At 40.6% G+C, this 18200-nt stretch overlaps 1 protein-coding gene across 2 annotated transcripts in view; it reads left to right on the plus strand.

The window, feature by feature from the left end:
• The first annotated feature begins 2696 nt into the window (after positions 1 to 2696).
• Positions 2697 to 18200, plus strand: part of LOC126248318 (protein inturned) — a 267846-nt gene continuing 252342 nt past the window's right edge. The window contains exons 1-3 of one of the 2 annotated variants that reach the window (XM_049949205.1): positions 2697 to 3289; positions 3376 to 3539; positions 15531 to 15679. In XM_049949205.1, the coding sequence (XP_049805162.1) occupies positions 3105 to 3289; positions 3376 to 3539; positions 15531 to 15679 (498 nt within the window). In that variant the 5' untranslated portion in view covers positions 2697 to 3104. The remainder of the gene's footprint in view (positions 3290 to 3375; positions 3540 to 15530; positions 15680 to 18200) is intronic. The other variant, XM_049949204.1, reaches the window with a different exon arrangement.

Here is an 18200-nt window from a genome sequence, read left to right on the forward strand (position 1 = left end):
CTGTTGGTGAAAAGAGTCCTGCAGAGTAGTTGCATGGCCGTCATCCCTGGACTCTGATACATCTGCTTCAACTGATGCCAGGACATCTGCCTACACTGGCACTGCAACGCTGCCAGTGTGGCACAGATGTTAGGGCTCATGGTTTTGACCCCAACCGAAATGGGTGCCAGCAGTCATCGAGTGCCACCATGGTCAACGCCTCCGCATTGTCCACACTGCTGAATGGAGGGCGTCACACTTCGACCAGCTACTACTTCACGTGGGTCGCTGTGCACTGTGAGTGCATCTGCTACCCTTGCATCCTCTGTCTGCCTGGCCATTTCCTCTGTCTTGGCGCGCGCCCTCACCTCCATCGCTGCTGCTGATGCCTTCACAACCGTTCTACTCTGCTGTGTGTGCCCCCTTCAGCTGTTGAGGGCCAAGGCAGGTCCCAACTACTGTGCTGTTCCACCTCCACCTCCACTGCTGCCACCTCCATTGCAGCCAGCGCCACCTGTTCAGCCACCTTCACCACAAACTCCTTCACCAGGGTTGGACTCAGACATGAAAATGGAACCCACGTAGGGTCACCTGTCCTACCACATGGTCTCTCATAGGGTGACAGGAGCCACATATGTTCACTCGCATGCCACTTCCAATCGTACACACTAGTGGCAGTGCATTGCATGACTCAACAACCAGCATCAAAGACAGAAGAAATGGACATGAGCACAGTGCTCACTTCTTCATAATGAAAGAGGAGGGCTGTAATCACCAAATATCAGTGTGAGATGCTTCATAGTTCATGCATGAAGTTTGTGCCTGATTCGGCCACTAGAGGACACATGGCTTGCTAGTGTAACAGTAGTTGTGTGTGCAGCCTGCTGGCTGCACCCCGTGATAGAACTAATGACTCTATAGGCTGGAGCGCAAGTCTCTGCCAACCACTTGTGTGTTATCTGTTATATGTACTTTATATATATGCTTTTTCGTATAATAAAATTATAGTGTTCTTGGGTTAGAATAAAATAGCAGTTTTAATTCTTTTTTCAAAGAGATTCAGTAAACGGTAGTAGTTAACGACGCAGTTGCGAACTACAAGGTGTAACATACACTAGTAAACTAGATTTGTGACTGGACTGAGGGTTTCTAGGTGGAGAGGACACTGCCTGTTGTCTTGGATGGGAAGTTTTTCACAGATGCAGAAATAACCACGGATGTGCCCCAGGGAAGTGTGTTGGGATCACTGCTGTTCATGGTATGTATTCACACACACACACACACACACACACACACACATTCACTCTCAATTATGTGAAACATTCTATCCAACCAAGAGTGGAATATTTCACAAACATTTTGATTTTGAATAAAACATGAAACTGTTCCGTCATGTTACATAGTACCATATGGTAAGCATATTTCAGTTTAAAACAAATAAACTGAGTATAAATTACGCAGGTGTGAGCAATCAGAAAAGTATAAAAACTTCTATCAGTATTTTTTGAGAGCCACCACTGTTAAAGAAAAGGCTATTTTTAAGCCGTGGGTTTCTTACCATTTATATGTACGAATACCAAGAAATGACTGCTGCAGATGGCTCGAGATTCGCCGAACAATCCTACACGTAATAATAGATCTAAAACCTTCATTCAAAACAGCACAATCGGCATAGGCAACTTTTTCTCCTTTCCTGTATTTCCCTTGCTCCTGTACCAACTACAGTAATTCTCCATTACTGTTAGAAATAAACAAATGATGAAAATTCAACAAATACGTGTAATATTAGATGTTTCGAACTCTGCCGCAAACATAAACAAACAGCGTCGTCCCAAGACCACACGCCACTCGCAGTCTAAAGGTAGATTCACACTTGACGGAACATCACCGTCACGTCGACAGATTCTCCTCTATAGTTCAAATTATGGTAGTCACACCTCCCATCAACGGAATGTCATTGAGATGTCACGTCACGTGAAGGTTCCTAGGGAAGAGTGTTTCAACGGGCCATTGACGGAATTTCTTGATATTTCTCTGTTGCTGCCGGAAAGTAGCACCTCCATATCTGTTTTGTTGAGTTCAGCAAAAAGGCCTATGTAGACATACCTTAGGCAAACCATCAGCTTCTCCAGTTGTGACATCGGACGCCTAAATCTTTAATTTGCCTTCGTAATTTTTATTTGAATCTTGTCCAATAGGTAAAACAACTGTTATTTAAACATTCTGAAATATTTGTGGAACGATGACTCCTCCTATTCCATCTCCTTGTAAAGAGTGTGGAACTCCCCTTCACAATCTCAATTTTTTAACATTTTTTTTCTAACACTGATTCTTTTTGCACGCTTTTCCTGTTTCTCATCATGAAGTGCAACAGCAAACATTGCAAGCTGCTTTAAACTAATTTTCGGGATTTTATTACGTTGTACAATGTACTAGGAAATAGCGCCTCTGGTGGGTATTTTATGAAACAGCTGTGACGATACGACGTTCTTTCGGTGTTGCCGTTTAGTGTAAATGCTCAGGAATTCCTCTAACCGTCAACGCTCAAAAACGTGACGGTTACTTGAAGTTCCGACAAGTGGGAATCCACCATAATGTTGACAACATGCGTAGAACACAATGCTCACGCCATAGATATTCCTACTCTATGAGAAAAGTGCAAGGATGTTCAGATTAACCTCCACGGATTCTAACATCCTAGCAAAAGTGTGATTATTAAGTTTTATCTCTGATGGTAGTACTTTGACAGCTGTGGTGTCTTGTTTATGTTTGGGTCAGTTGTGTGGAGGCGTGGGTGCTTGTCGTTGAAGTTAATGATTCGTTGTTAATTGTATGTTTGAATATGGCTCTGTGTATGGGTGTTTCGTATAGGCATGTGTCAGTAAGGTATTGGTGAACAAGTCCAGTCAGTTGATGTAATAGAGGGGGAGAAATCAGCTGTGATTTTAGTTAATAACACACCTGACACTAATTCTGGAACAGATGGAAAATAATTGCGGTGAGCGGTAACACAGTGTGGAGTTCGTATCTAAGGTGCAAATCCTATGGGGCTGCTGCTTCTCTATTGTGCGTGGTTTTTTGCTTATTCTCGGTAGAGAAAATTACCGTGCAATGTGAGTGTTGCAATGGATAACATGGGAGAAAATGATTCTCTGATAATGAAAGAGTATTTGTCACTAAATGGACAGTGCTTGGGGGAAACCAGTGCTAGTTCGGGGGAATCCTATAATAATGTTGTTGATTGGTGGAACGAAAGTGGTTCAGACACAGTTTCGAGTGCAAGTTCATATTCTGATTCCGAATATGATGGGTAAACTTTACAACTAATAAATATAACAACAAATCGTATTCCTTATCCGGATTTGTTTTATGTTGATTTGTTTTTTCTACATATAGGTCGTTATTGGAATGGGAAACGGAGATAAATGCAAAAGGGGAAGTTTTCTTTGTGGAATCTCTGTGCACATTAGAAAGTGGTAATAGTACCTCCTTGACCATGGTGGCAAAAACAGATAGTAGAGAGAGTATTCCACAACACGCAACTCGACGGAGTACCAAAAGTATGTTACATAAGTGACACTTCTGCTGCGCATGCTTCAATTGTTTTAATCTGTAGTACCTAATAAAATTAAAACATTGGCTAACCCACCAAGTTCTTTTTTAGTGACTCAAAAAATACTGTTACAACATATTTAAAAATAATCATGTTAACCTAGTCTCGGTGAGAGAACTAAAAATGCATTTTAAGTCATTGAACTTTCTGTTTTAATTTACATCTTGATTTATTTATTTGTCTTCTGGACATTTTATCCTGTAGTATAGGATATATTAAATACATTGTTGAGGTATTGACACATTTGTATATTTATAGTAAAAGGAAGAAAACTTGAGTCCAGATGGACAGGGAAGGGGCTGAGAGTTGCCATGCAATTTTTTGGACCTGTATTGGCATTAAACATAGTGACTTACGAAATCCATAAAAAACCAATTTCTGTATGATCCTAATGGGTTTTATACTTCGCTACTCTCAAATGCAAGTCTAGTGTTGCAACACTGTTCTAATTTACTTAGTGTTTCCTTTAAAAAATAAACAGTAAATTACGTCACAAATATCTGTAGATTACGAATAGCTTCCATAGTGCGGAAAGAACCCATAAATCATCATGTTGCTGGCGCATGAAAACTCAGTTCTGTTATGCATTCAAATATCAACACTCAAATCCCTGTCAGTGCTACTACATGCACTACATTTCATTACTCTTCATGTGAGGGACTCTGTGTTGGTAAATATGAAACTGCATGCATCACTTCAGAAAGGAAGGAACCAGCAAGTACTGCTGATATATATCTATTTTCTTTTGGAGGGCAGTCAAAGCAGTTATTGGGCATTAGTTAAAAATGCAATACCAAGCTGATGAGATCATTATCATGTTGGAGATGTGACCCATGGATGATTTCACTAACTACGCAAAAAAAGTCCTGTTAGTATGTTGTTTTATTTTGCTGACATTTTGTGTTGTTGGTGACATTGTCAGTCAGTCATAACACAATCATGGTAATGATGTCATCAGTACAGTACCGTGTCAATTAACTCCCAATAATCACATCCCATGCCTACCAAAAAACAGATATGTATTAGCACTATGTATCCTTTACTATCCTTACCTACTCATTACCTTCAGCAACTCTTAATTAAACTGTTACTTTCCAACTTAATTTAGGCCTCCAACTACACTGCAGATCTGTCCCTCACTACACTTTTTGAAAGAAATTTGTGCCATTTGACTGAAGATTTCTATTCATTTTTTTCACAGAATTATAATTTCAGATTTGTAGATATTCTCAAATGCAATTTGAAATTTCAAAAAATGTTCGACCTACATAAATGACAACTCATTTGTTTTGATGAGTGAGTTTGCGGGTATCAAAATATGTAACATAAATAGGTGTTTCTTTTGAATGCATTAACTTATGAGCTTAATTTTTTTACATGGGAAAGTTACTGTAGTATTTGACATTAATTTCAACTTGATACCTCTACCCAGTTTTGAGAAAAAGGGGTCTTAACAGACAGATGACCAAGTGATCTTATAAGTGTTACGATTTTACAGACTGAGGTATGAAACCTTAAAAACAGTTTTTGTCATGGTTTTTCTACCCTACAACCAAACTATCACCTTCCAACCTAACTTTGACCTGGATCTATGATACAGTTCAGTTTGTCATGTCAACCACATAAGCATACAACACAAACAAAACATTGTTCTCCACAACAGTCCACCCTCTCCACTGCACACAATACAATATAAGCCACCATCTGCAAGTAATAATAATATTAAATCAACACACACGCAGTTCAGATTCCACCCATCTGCTTTGGTGATCTATATCTACGTAGGTACTCTGCAAGCCACCATATGGTTCGTGGCGGATGGTACTGTGTGCCACTATTTATTTCCGCTCCTGTTCCATTTGCAAATAGAACTAGGGAAAAATAACTGTTTGTACGTCTCATATGAGCCCTAATTTCTCATATCTTATCTACGTGGTTCTTACCCACGATGTATGTTGGCGACAGTAGAATCGTTCGACAGTCAGCTCCAAATGCTAGTTCTCTCAATTTTATCAATAGTGTTTCTCAAAAAGAACATCGCCTTTCCTCCAGGGATTCCCATTTCAGTTCCTGAAGCATCTCCGTAAAACTCACATGTTTTTCGAACCCACTGTTAACAAATCAAGCAGGTCGCCTCTGAATTGCTTCGATGTCTTCTTTCAAACCAACCTGGTACGAATCCCAAAGAGTCGAGCATTACTCAAGAATAGGTCACACCAGTGTCCTATATGCAGTTTCCTATACAGGTGAATTGCTCTTTCGTAAAATTCTCCCAATAAACCAAAGTCGATCATTTGCCTTCCCTATCACAGTTTTCACATGTCCGTTCCACCTCATATTGCTTTGCAACATTATGCCCAGATATTTAAATGACTTGACTGTGTCCAGCAGGACACTAGTAATACTATATCCGAACATTACAGGCTTGTTCTTTCTACTCATCCCCATTAACTTACATTTTTCCACATTTAGGGCTAGTTGCCATTCATCACACCAGCTAGAAATTTTGTCGAAGTCATCTTGTATCTTCCTACAGTCACTCAGCTTTGAAACCTTACTGTACACCATGGCATCATCAGCAAACAACCGCAGATTGCTGCCCACCCTGTCAGCGAAATCATTTATGTGTATAGAGAAATTCCATATGCTCGTACCTTTGTTAATAGCCTGCAATGGGGCACTGTGTCAAATGATTTCCGGAAACCTAGAAATATGAACTCTGCCTGTTGCCTTTCATCCGTGGTTCTCAGTGTATCATGTGAGAAAATGGCAAGCTGAGTTTTACACCAACGATGCTTTCTAAAACCATGCTGATTCGTGGACATAAGCTTCTTAGTCTCAAGAAAGTTTATTACGTTCAAACTGAGTATATGTCAATGATTCTGTAGCAAACAGAAGTTAGGGATTTTGTTCTGTAACTTTGCGGAGCCGTTCTTTTCTTTCATGTATACTGGAGTCACCTGCGTTTTTTACCAGTTGCTTAGGACTTTGTGCTGGGTGACAAATTCACGATAAATGAAAGCTAGGTAAGTAGCTAATACTGTAGAGTACTCTTTGTAAAATTGGACTGGGATTCCATCCAGACCTGGTGATTTATTTGTTTTCAAATCTTTCAGTTGTTTCTCTACCCTAGATATGCTTATTTCTATGTTGTCAATACGAGAGTCTGCCCGATGGTCAAATGACAGTATGTTTGTACGGTTCTCCTATGTGAACGATTTTTTGAGCGTGAAATTTAAAACTTCGACTTTCATTTTGCTATCTTCAACTGCCACATCAGACTGCTCGACAAGGGATTGAATGGAAGCCTTAGACCTGCTTAGTGATTTTACGTATGACCAGAATTTTCTTGGGTTCTGTGTCAGATCTTTTGCTAAGGTGTGATGGTCATACTAGTTGTATGCTTTACGCATAGATCTTTTCACAGACGCACAAATCTCTACTAACCTTAACTTGTCAGTCGTTTGAAGCCAGCACACTTCGACACTGAGACAACAGAAAACAGCACTTCAGTACCACCCACCAAACCACCCCCAGACAGAGCAGCGCAGAGGACCACACATTTACTGGCTTACACCAGTCGTATCTCCCGCCGAAACTGGATCTGAAGACTACGAGATCTGGGCACACTGTAAAACATCAGTTCCCCAACATACCCAGAGCTCTGGTTTTTTAAAAAGAAAATAGAAAAGAAGAAAAAGGGTGTGTTGGGGGGGGGGGGAGATGTAATGACACGGATCGACAGAAGCCATTTCATCTTGTCTGCTAAGCTGAATATGAGAAGTGTGTATTGCATGCTGCAGAACCGTTTACAGGCCACTGTATGGCAATGCGAGTGGTGGGTGGACCAAGTTGTTCCACAGCCAGACAAAAAGTATGCTGCAGAGATCCTTGCATTTGAAGATGTTCCTGCGGCCACGTAACTGCAGAATGGAGGGGCATATTTGTGCCATCATTTCTCACAAGTGTTGATGGAACTCGGTGATGGAGACTAGTGGGTGGAGGTTGGAAGGCTTGTTGGTAATTAGTTCTGCTGGTAGATGTAGCGCTTCACTGTGCATGAGCTGTACTGCTGAATGTTGCAGATCTTGTTTGATTACGAATTGCAGGCCCAACAGACTGAGCGGCAATGCATCTGACCTTGTAGTACTGGCAACATCAACACTGCTCTCAGGGTATGGTGAAACCTCTCCACCATACCACTTGCTGGCACTTATCAGTTGTAATGGCGTGTGGTGTGCTAAACCTCGTGATCCAACACTGTACGATAGTCTTTGTCACCATTGTTGCCATGATGTCTGTCACTGCAGTGGCCTCCAGCAATCCACTGAGGTTACCAGGTAATAGAAGGGGACACATGAGTTCTGCATGGATGTTTCCAAATCTGGCCAAAGGAGTGATGAATTATCTGTGTGAGCCAAGGACATGGCCGCCAATTTCATTCTGCTGACACTTGTCACACTGCTTTACCCACATGTGGCAATATCTGTCAATCCTGAGCCATGCCACCTTGCTCTTCACCAGTTTCGCTGTAGTCCATACTCCTGGGTGCGTGAAGTTACAGAAGGCTAAAAACTATTCTCCGAAAGTCGCATGGAATGTAGACACATGTGCTATTGTGCTCCATGTTCCACCACAGGGATACATTTGCCTTTGCTGATTTGACCCTCCGCCATTGTAGGTTTTAACTCTGTTCCTCCCGTAGCACATCTGACTCCACGTCCTGCACCTGTGCATGTGTGATGTAGTTGCATCATATCTCACTAATATTGATGCAACTTCTGGATAAACAGTCAGCAACAATGTTCTTGTGGCCACTCACTTGGTGTATGTCAGTGGTAAACTGGGAAATTAACTTTGCTTGTCTGGTCTGTCAAGGCAGACCATTAGGCGACACTTTTTAAACAGTGCTGTGTTGGGGGCATGGTCTGTGAAAATCATTAATTCTCTGCCTTCCACACATTTATGGAAGTGCTTGAAAGCGGCATACATATCATGGAGCTCATGATCCATGGTGCTCCAGTCTCTTTGGAACTCTGTTAACAGGAAGGAGAAGAATGCCAGATGCTGCCACATGCTGTCAACGTACTGTTGGAGAGCAGTGCCTACTGCCACCTGGCTTGCATCCACCATAATAGCTGTTGGCACATTTTTGTGCAGATGATTCAGTAGTATGGCTTGTGCAACATATTCTTTCACTGACTCACGCATGGTTATTGCTTCATCACTCCAAGGCACCTGCTGTGTATTTTCCTCTGAGCATTCCGGTCAGCTGTGCCAGCAATGACATCACATGAGGTTGGTGGTGTCAGTAGTAGCTGAGCATATGTAAAACCTGTCTAAGGTGCTTGAATATCCTTGGTTGTGTCACTCTGTGAATCGCTAAGACTCATTTCTCTAGGTGCAAGATGCCTGCTGTTAACACCTCAAACCCCAGGAACTTGATGCTACTCTGGCCAAAAATGCACTTAGTTGTGATCACCACAACCCTTGCCTGTTGAAGTCATTTGGAAAGTAGTCATAGGTGCTTAGCATGTTGTGCTGGTGAATGAGAAAACACAATGATATTGTCCATATAACAATATACACCCTCTAGACCATGGAGGACTTGCTGGATGAAATGTTGCCAAATCTGGGCAACATTTTTTAGACTATAGGGAATGTATAAGTACTCATATAACCCGAAAGGGGCCGTTGCTTCAGTTTTTGTCACATTACTTGTGGCCATGGGGATTTATGTGTATGATTGTGCACAGTCAATTCCACTGAACACTGTCACTCCAGCCAGTTTATTGTTCATGTCCTTTATTTGGGGATGGTTCTCTCATTGAGTATCTGGTAATCTCCTCTCAGTCTCCACAAATCATCCTGTTTGGGCTTCACATGGAGAGGGCAGGCCCATTGGCTGTGTTATTCCATCTCTAATTTTCTGTTCACATACGCTTTGGCTGTGGTCAGCTTCTCAGGCGTGGGGCAAGAGGGCTTTGTTGCCACTGGTTGCCCTGGGGTTGTGCGGATAAAGTGCTGAGTCTTTGGTCTTACTTTATGTTTGTCACCTGATGGTGAAATGAAACTTGGGAACTCTTATAGGATTCATCGAAAATATTTTTTCTGTGAGGTGCTTGCAGTGGTGACCTGAGCTGTCAGTCCTCTCTAGATGTCCACAAGTAATTGAAAATGGTGTAGAATATCTCCTCCAGTTATAGATTCCCCAATATCTCCAATTAGGAAATTCCATGTGATCAGCTCCTGTAGGCTCCACGCACAGTCTCTTCTCGCTGTATGTCAAGATGGTTGTGTTATTAGCCACTGTGATGTGGAGGGTAGTGTCCATGCAATTCGGTTGAAACAATGTCCTTGGTAAAACACTGATGTTGGACCTGGCATCCACAAAAAATTTTGTTTATGATGTTTTATCCATAATGAAGACTTTTTGACATTTTCTGTGTTTTAGGTGAAACCAACACAAAACGGTCTGTGGGTGTAGTTCTGCTTAGTGAGTGGTGAGGCGGTAATGTAATTGTGGCATGTGTATATCATATCCAGCTAAAAACGTGATTCTTCTCCTATGTGTGTGTGTGTGTGTCACCCTGCTGCTTCTGTCCATTATGAGCCTGAAATCCCATTACTGGAGATACATGAGGGAACAACCATGCCAGTGGACCGAGATGGTGATGTGGAGGTCACTGCAGATATCTTCGTGCATTGCGAACCTGGGCGTACACAGTGGACAACAGTATGGGTAGGCGAATACTTAAAAACCAGTGTGGCAGTTATGACAGATTTAGGGCTGCTCAAATGTAGACTGCGACAGGAAGCTGTGCGCTTCGGCAGCCGTCGGGGACATTTGGGTACTGATATGGGGCAGAGCAAATGCACTCTTTGTTGCCAAACCTGCAGAGATATGGGCACCAGTCACTTGCATTGTTCCAGTATCCACTAGCTTGTTCATCATTGTCCAGGTGGGTGCCTAGGCATTGCTCTGCCAAGCACTGCACTCTGTGTAGTGCTCCTACCTGCTCTTAACTTCTAGAGCTAGTTGTGTGTGTGTGTGTGTGTGTGTGTGTGTGTGTGTGTGTGCCACCAAAATACAAATACTTGGGTGTAGGGGCCATTGGCAGAATGAATACTCTCACACTGTCCTTTTATGCAGGCGGCCATGTTTTCAGCTTTGTGTGCCAGCTTCTGTAGTGAAGCATTTTTGTTTGCTGTGGGAATAAGTTTCACATTCTCCAGAAGCCTACTGAGCCATATTATGCTGAGGGCCTGTTCTGAAAGTAGGTCAGGTCTCACAGTAGCTGGGTAGGGAACACGTTTCCTAATCCATCATTTGCTGTTAATTTGTGGAGCCCAGGTTCTGGTGACTGTGCGACTTCCTTGATTAGGCAGGCTTAAAGTGGTGAATAGCTATGCATGTGTAAAGTGTCCCTTGCAATGATTGTCTGAGCTTCATTTAAGTGGGCGAAGACACAATAGAAATGTAACATGTCATCCTGCACATTGTGTTGGCAGAAAACACTTTGCGCATGGATAAACCAGAGTTCTGGCTTTGAGGTCCAGAACCCTTTCAGTTTAATGTTTTGTGCATTCCTACCTTGTGAGGCACTTACTGAGGCTGTCGATCTTGTGAAGTACCCGTCGCATTACTGCTGGTTGGTTGCAAAGTGTTGTCACTGTCCTTTGATTTTATGGCATCTCCATTTCCACACTTCATAGTGATGTGTTCTATGCTAAGGCACCACTGTAGAGAGGTCACTGAAGGCGGAGGTAATCCAATAGAGAACAGGGATTACACACTATAACACCTTTAATATCGGCACTATATCTCAGAACAAAAGACAACATGTCAGCCTACAGAATCATGCCAATAGAGAGTGAGCTAAAGACCTTCAATTACAGTTATTTCATGCTGTCTTTAGTTTGTCACTTGTTTGTTGATCTGTGCCACTACATAGTCAGTGGGACTTCTGTCATTGTGTTTTTGCCCACAACAGTTGACTCTTGGAGGACGGCGGCTGTTTTTGCTTAGTTAAATACTCACAGTACATCATTAACATAGTGGCACATGAACATAGTTGAAATGATAGTGTCTAATCAGGCACCCATGTTCTGGTTATAATCAAATTTGCTGTCCTGATTCTTAGTGCAGAGTCTGACATCATCTCATTACATGAAGTACTGAAGCATTCCATTTGCTGTACTGATACTAGTGGTCTCTCTCCATTGCATTTATATATGTAATAGAAAGTCAGCACTGAGTATAATATTTATAAGAGAATACATCCAAACTTGAGACTTCAGAGAAAGCCTTTTATCAGAACTCTCTCTCTCTCTCTCTCTCTCTCTCTCTCTCTCTCTCTCTCACACACACACACACACACACACACACACACACACACACACACACACACACACACACACACACACACACACAATGTGGAGGAACATGTATATTTTTGAAACACAATATCAGCTATTGCTGCCTAAAAGTTAGGAAAAGAAGGTGATTTTGAAATTTCTGCTGTAGAACTAACCTTGATAAAAACAATCTTTTGCCTGAACAGAATCCGAACTCAAACATAAAAATATTCTTTAACTAACTTGAAAGTAGTCTTGACAGTATCATGGACCTAAACAAAACTGTTATAATATGTTGAGACTTTAACATTTACTGTAACGAAATTTCAAAAGATAGAGATGATCTTATGGCTAATTGTGCAACATTATTATAAATTCCCCTACCAGAGTTACAAGTGTATCCAGCACAACTATTGATATGATACTGATATACAAGGAAAGCCATGAATATGCAGCTAGAAACTTCAGCACGGGTTTCAGTGACCACTATGCACAGCTTCTTGAAATGTCTTCAATCCTGAACTTAATTAAACAAACAGAAACAATAAAAATAGTAAGGACCTTCAGCCATCAAAACATTGAATACTTTAGGAATTTACTAAGGAAGGAAACACGGACTGAAATGTACAGATATAAAAACACAGATGAGAAGTTCAACATATTTATGGATATACTTCCATATTATTTTAACATGTCATTTCCAGCTAAAAATCACAAAAACAAGGGTAGTAGGCTTAACAGAAAAAATTGCTGGTTGACAACAGGTATAAAAAAGTCATGTGCTGAAAAACAAAGATTATATGAGATCTCCAAGTCTTCCATAGTATCCAATAAATTCCTTGCATATGTCAAGAATTATAAAATGATACATAAAAAAGTTATAAAAGAGGCTAAAGTAATGGCAAATGACTGCTATATAAATAACTCTAATAACAAAATGAAAGCTGTATGGAGTATAGTGAAACAACAAGCTGACAATGTTTCTCCTCAAAATTCCAATATTAAATTGAACTGTAACAGCAAATAAATTAATGATCCTAAAGAAATAGCAAATGTATTCAATACTTATTTTAGCAATATAAGCGAGCAATTAATTGCTGAAAACAGACCTTGCAATACAAACTGCCCAGTATCATCTGGAAATACCAGCATAAATCCTACTTCACTGTTTCTTTTTCCAACAACTCAGGAAGAAGCCCTGACAGTTATCAGAACTTTAAAAGTGAATCATTCCACTGGAATAGATGGCATCCCAATAATAGTTCCTTTCAAACTGGAATTTTCAGGGTACGGCCAACTTCCTTCCCCATCCATCCTCATCCTTCTCTAACCCAATGAGACCAATGACCTCGCGGTTTGGTCTCTTCCCCCAAATCAATCCAATCCTTAATTTTCCCATAATGCCTATAAACAGCTAAGCTCAAACCACTGTTCAAAAAAAGTAAAAAGAATGAAGTGGCTAACTACAGGCCCATTGCTCTACTATCTGTATTCTCAAAAACCATAGAAAATTTTTTTTCAAAGAATAGTAGTAGATTTTCGGGAAGAGCACAAAATACTATCCACAGCACAACATGGTTTCAGGAAAGGCTGATCACCTGATGCAGCAATTTTTGAACTGTTAGGTGAAGTACTTCAGAAACTAGATAATGATGAATATGGCATTGGAATATGTCTAGATCTCTCTAAGGCTTTTGATATCATAGATCACACAAAACTATTGCCTAAGCTTTACAACATGGGGACTAGCGGAACATCTAGCAGCTGGATAAAGTCATTCCTAAGCGGTCAAAAACAAGTGGTTGAAGTGGAACATCAAAATTTCATCTAACTCAACACTATTCACATTATGAAACCATTAAATATGGAGTGTCGCAAGGTTCAGTTCTGGGACCTCTTCTATTTCTGTTATATGTGAATGACCTAAACAAATTCTGTGAGAACATCGTCCAGTTTGCTGATGATACAAGTGTGCTAGTGAGTGGGAAAGAAATGGAAATGCTTCAGAAATCTACAACACAGACAGTGAACAATATTGAAAACTTTTTCAGTCACAACAAATTGGTAATAAATGCAAGTAAGACAGTGGCACTAAATTTCTATAATGTGAAAAAAGGTAAGCAAACTGCTCAAATTCAGATATCTGACAAAGACCTTCAGAATGTAGACAACATTATTCTTGGGAATATGGCTCCAAGTTAATCTTAAATGGGGGATGCATATTGAAAAAGTCTGTAAGAAATTAAGCACTACATGCTACTTAATGAGAATATAAGAGGGATGTCGGCCGCGGTGGTCTAGCGGTTCTAGGCGCTCAGTCAGGAACCGCGCGACTGCTACGGTCGCAGGTTCGAGTCCTGCCTCGGGCATGGATGTGTGTGATGTCCTTAGGTTAGTTAGGTTTAAGTAGTTCTAAGTTCTAGGGGACTTAGGACCACAGATGTTGAGTCCCATAGTGCTCAGAGCCATTTGAACCATTAGAGGGATGCTGCAACAAATATTCTCTGAAAACTGTGTATGGTGCCTGTATATACTCACAACTGAAATATGGAATTATATTCTGGGGAAACTCTTCTCTTAGCCAAAAGCTCTTTAGGCTACAAAAAAGAATTATAAGAATAATGGAAGGTGTAAAATGGAACAAAACCTGTAGACCACTCTTTAAAAAGCTAGAAATCCTCCCACTTCCATGTATATCTGTGTATAAGATAACCATGTTTGTGAAAAAATATTCAATGGAAAATCCCACTTTCTTCCAGAAAAAATGAAAATATCCACTCCTATAACACCAGGCAAAAAGGAAACTTTCATTTAGAGCCCACCACCACCACCCTGAATAAATAAGGAACCCTATATTATGGGGAAGTTATTTATAATAAACTTCTCTCACAACTTAAATCAATAAATAACCCGGCAAACTTCAAGTCAACTGCTAAGGCGTATTTGACTCATCACTGCTTCTATAGCCTCCACGAGCTCCTTCAGGAAGTTCACTAATGATGTGTGTCTTTGCCTTAGTTATGTATCATATAAATGTTACTAGAACTTTAGTGATTTACCATGTGAATGTTGCTGTAATACAAATATTAATCTGCCAGTACAGAACATGCTCTTTCTGCTTTAACATATATACTCTTTATTTTTGTTCAATATTTGCTCTGTATATTCTAACTCAGTGATCATTTAATGTAGAAATAATGAAATTAATGCAAATTTAATACTATATTTTGTTATACATTGACTTGTCCTACATCAGAATGTACTATTTGTATACTATATGATTAGCAGGACCAATAAAACTCTACTCTACACACACACACACACACACACACACACACACACACACACACACACAGTTTCATCTCTCTCAATTTCTACAGTCAACTGACAGAAACTCGTTGCTTTTTCAAAAGTTTCTGGATGAGGTAACTCGGTATCTAAATAAATAGTACAGTGGATGCACATCTTGCATGTAAAAGTAATATTTCAGAATGAAAGTAATTTTTTGTGTGTTACTGTTTAACATTGGTAAGAGGTATAACATGTTAATGTTTAACTCTCTTTTTTTTTTCCCCACAAGGTAAACTTGCTCGATTGATTAAGCATCGAAGTAGTAAGCGGCTCAGACGGCAGAGTGCAAAAATCTCATCATCTTTGCCATCTACCCCCAGAGAAGTAACTGTTACACAAGAATATTCCAACAGCAAAGTGACATTCCAGGACTGGCAGGTAATTTTATATTATACGTTGTGTGATGTTCAAGAATTATCTTTTCATTGATAGTGAAAATGATCTGCAGAGTTAGTAATGGCACATCTTGCACTAACCATTTCAAATACACTCATTTCCATACACAAATTCATGAGCTATGTTCATAACTTGCAGCAGATTCTTTTAAAAATAAATCTTGGCATCCACAACACTGATATAAATCACAAACACAGATATCATGAAGACTTGATGACATTCACATATGCATACAGGGCAGTGCCAAGTGATGAAATAGTGAACACCTGAAGCAGCTCATCTGTGTTGGCTGGGTATGGGTTTGGCAAACTCAGGGTTTGTGATCTGGGGACTGGTGAGTACCTCCAGTCCTCTGTAACTGTAAGCTCTGTATGTACTTCAGTGATCACCATGTAGTATTGCCAAAGAACATTGTGTGCCCCATGGAATATAAATCTTGGCTTAACTGCCTGGATTACAAGGATGATACAAACATCTAGGAAAAAGCCTTCAACCTGTACGTGTGCTACATACCGATGGAGTGGATAATTGCCAAAGCAAAACAGTTGTTAACGGGTAACTGCTGAAGTACCTGTGTTGCCCCAGGGCTCTGTCAGGGTTTACCTTTAGTTCCCTCGTGACTCATTTTACTGAGATGGATCCTTTGAAATCTTGAAAATCAACTCCCAGTGTGATTGGTATACTGCTGATGAATATCAACACTCAAATCAATCAGAGGGCTCAAACAAGTCATCCTAAAAATGTAATAAAATGAAGTTCAGATTTTAGTAGTAGAACACATGCTGTTTGTCAGAATATATATTTAATCAATGATATGAATATAATAGACGGAAACATTCCACGTGGGAAAAATATATCTAAAAAAAAAAAAAAAAAAATGATGATGTGACTTACCAGATGAAAGCACTGGCAGGTCGATAGACACACAAACATACACACAAAATTCTAGCTTTCGCAACCAACGGTTGCTTCGTCAGGAAAGAGGGAAGGAGAGGGAAAGACGAAAGGATGTGGGTTTTAAGGGAGAGGGTAAGGAGTCATTCCAATCCTGGGAGCGGAAAGACTTACCTTAGGGGGAAAAAAGGACAGGTATACACTCGCACACACACACATATCCATCTGCACATACACAGTCACAAGCAGACCAGGTAAGTCTTTCCGCTCCCGGGACCGGAACGACTCCCCACCCTCCCCCCCCAAAACCCACATCCCTTCGTCCCTCCCTCCCTCCCCCCCCCCCCCCAACGAAGCAACCGATGGCCATGAAAGCCAGAACCCTGCGTGTATGCTTGTGTTTGTCTGTGGGTCTATCGACATGCCATATAATAGAGGGAAACATTCCACTTGGGAAAAAAAGGGTGGGGAGTCGTTCCGGTCCCGGGAGCGGAAAGACTTACGTGGTCTGCTTGTGACTGTGTATGTGCAGATGGATATGTGTGTGTGTGCGAGTGTATACCTGTCCTTTTTTCCCCCTAAGGTAAGTCTTTCCGCTCCCGGGATTGGAATGACTCCTTACCCTCTCCCTTAAAACCCACATCCTTTCGTCTTTCCCTCTCCTTCCCTCTTTCCTGATGAGGCAACAGTTTGTTGCGAAAGCTTGAATTCTGTTTATATATATATATATATATATATATATATATATATATATATATATATATATATATAGAGAGAGAGAGAGAGAGAGAGAGAGAGAGAGAGAGAGAGAGAGAAGGCAGTATTGGGGAACTGTTACTCTTCTACATTCAGAAGGGCAGATGGCATTATTGACAATTTAAAATCAGTAAAGTGTTTACATAATCCCTCACTATTGGTTGAAATATTCATTTCCCAACAACAGTAAGCCTCGAGGCAGCTATGTGTCTAGAAAAATAGGCCATTTAAACAAATCTACACAACACTCATGTGGAGCTTAAACAGACATAACAGAAGAGGATTTGAGAGACCAATGGGTACAACAAGGCGTGATTCAAATGCAAAACATTACATAAAGAGTAGATGGTGGTTTTGGAAGAAGGGGAGCTGAAGGCACTTGAGCCGATTACATGCAGTGAATCAAACAAAAAAATTCAGAAATCTGTGCAACCTTCTATATTCTCTGTCTTGTTTGCTTCAGCTATTAGAAAGCCAGTACCTCAACACAGATGCAGGTAAATGACATCTACACAAACACCAGCCATTGTAAATGCAATTACAAAAGAACACCGACCTCAAAACTTGCTGCTTCCACCACACAATCAGATAAGGCTAGGATTACCAACATTATAGAGCTTCCAACACCTTAACGGGCAGACTCAAGTAAACAGGCAAGCACAGTGGCACGAAAATTCCACAGTCTGCTTTGAAAGAAAAGCCAAGACAGATGTGGTAAACACAGAAAAGATTGTAAACCTTCAAACCATGAAACCATGCATATATAATTCTGTCTGGTTGTTCTAATGAGTCAGCATGAGACATTATGAAATATGAAGTCTGCCTATGGCAATTGTCCAGTCTCTCAACTAAA

Source organism: Schistocerca nitens, chromosome 3 (genome assembly GCF_023898315.1).
Source record: "Schistocerca nitens isolate TAMUIC-IGC-003100 chromosome 3, iqSchNite1.1, whole genome shotgun sequence".
NCBI lineage: Eukaryota > Metazoa > Arthropoda > Insecta > Orthoptera > Acrididae > Schistocerca > Schistocerca nitens.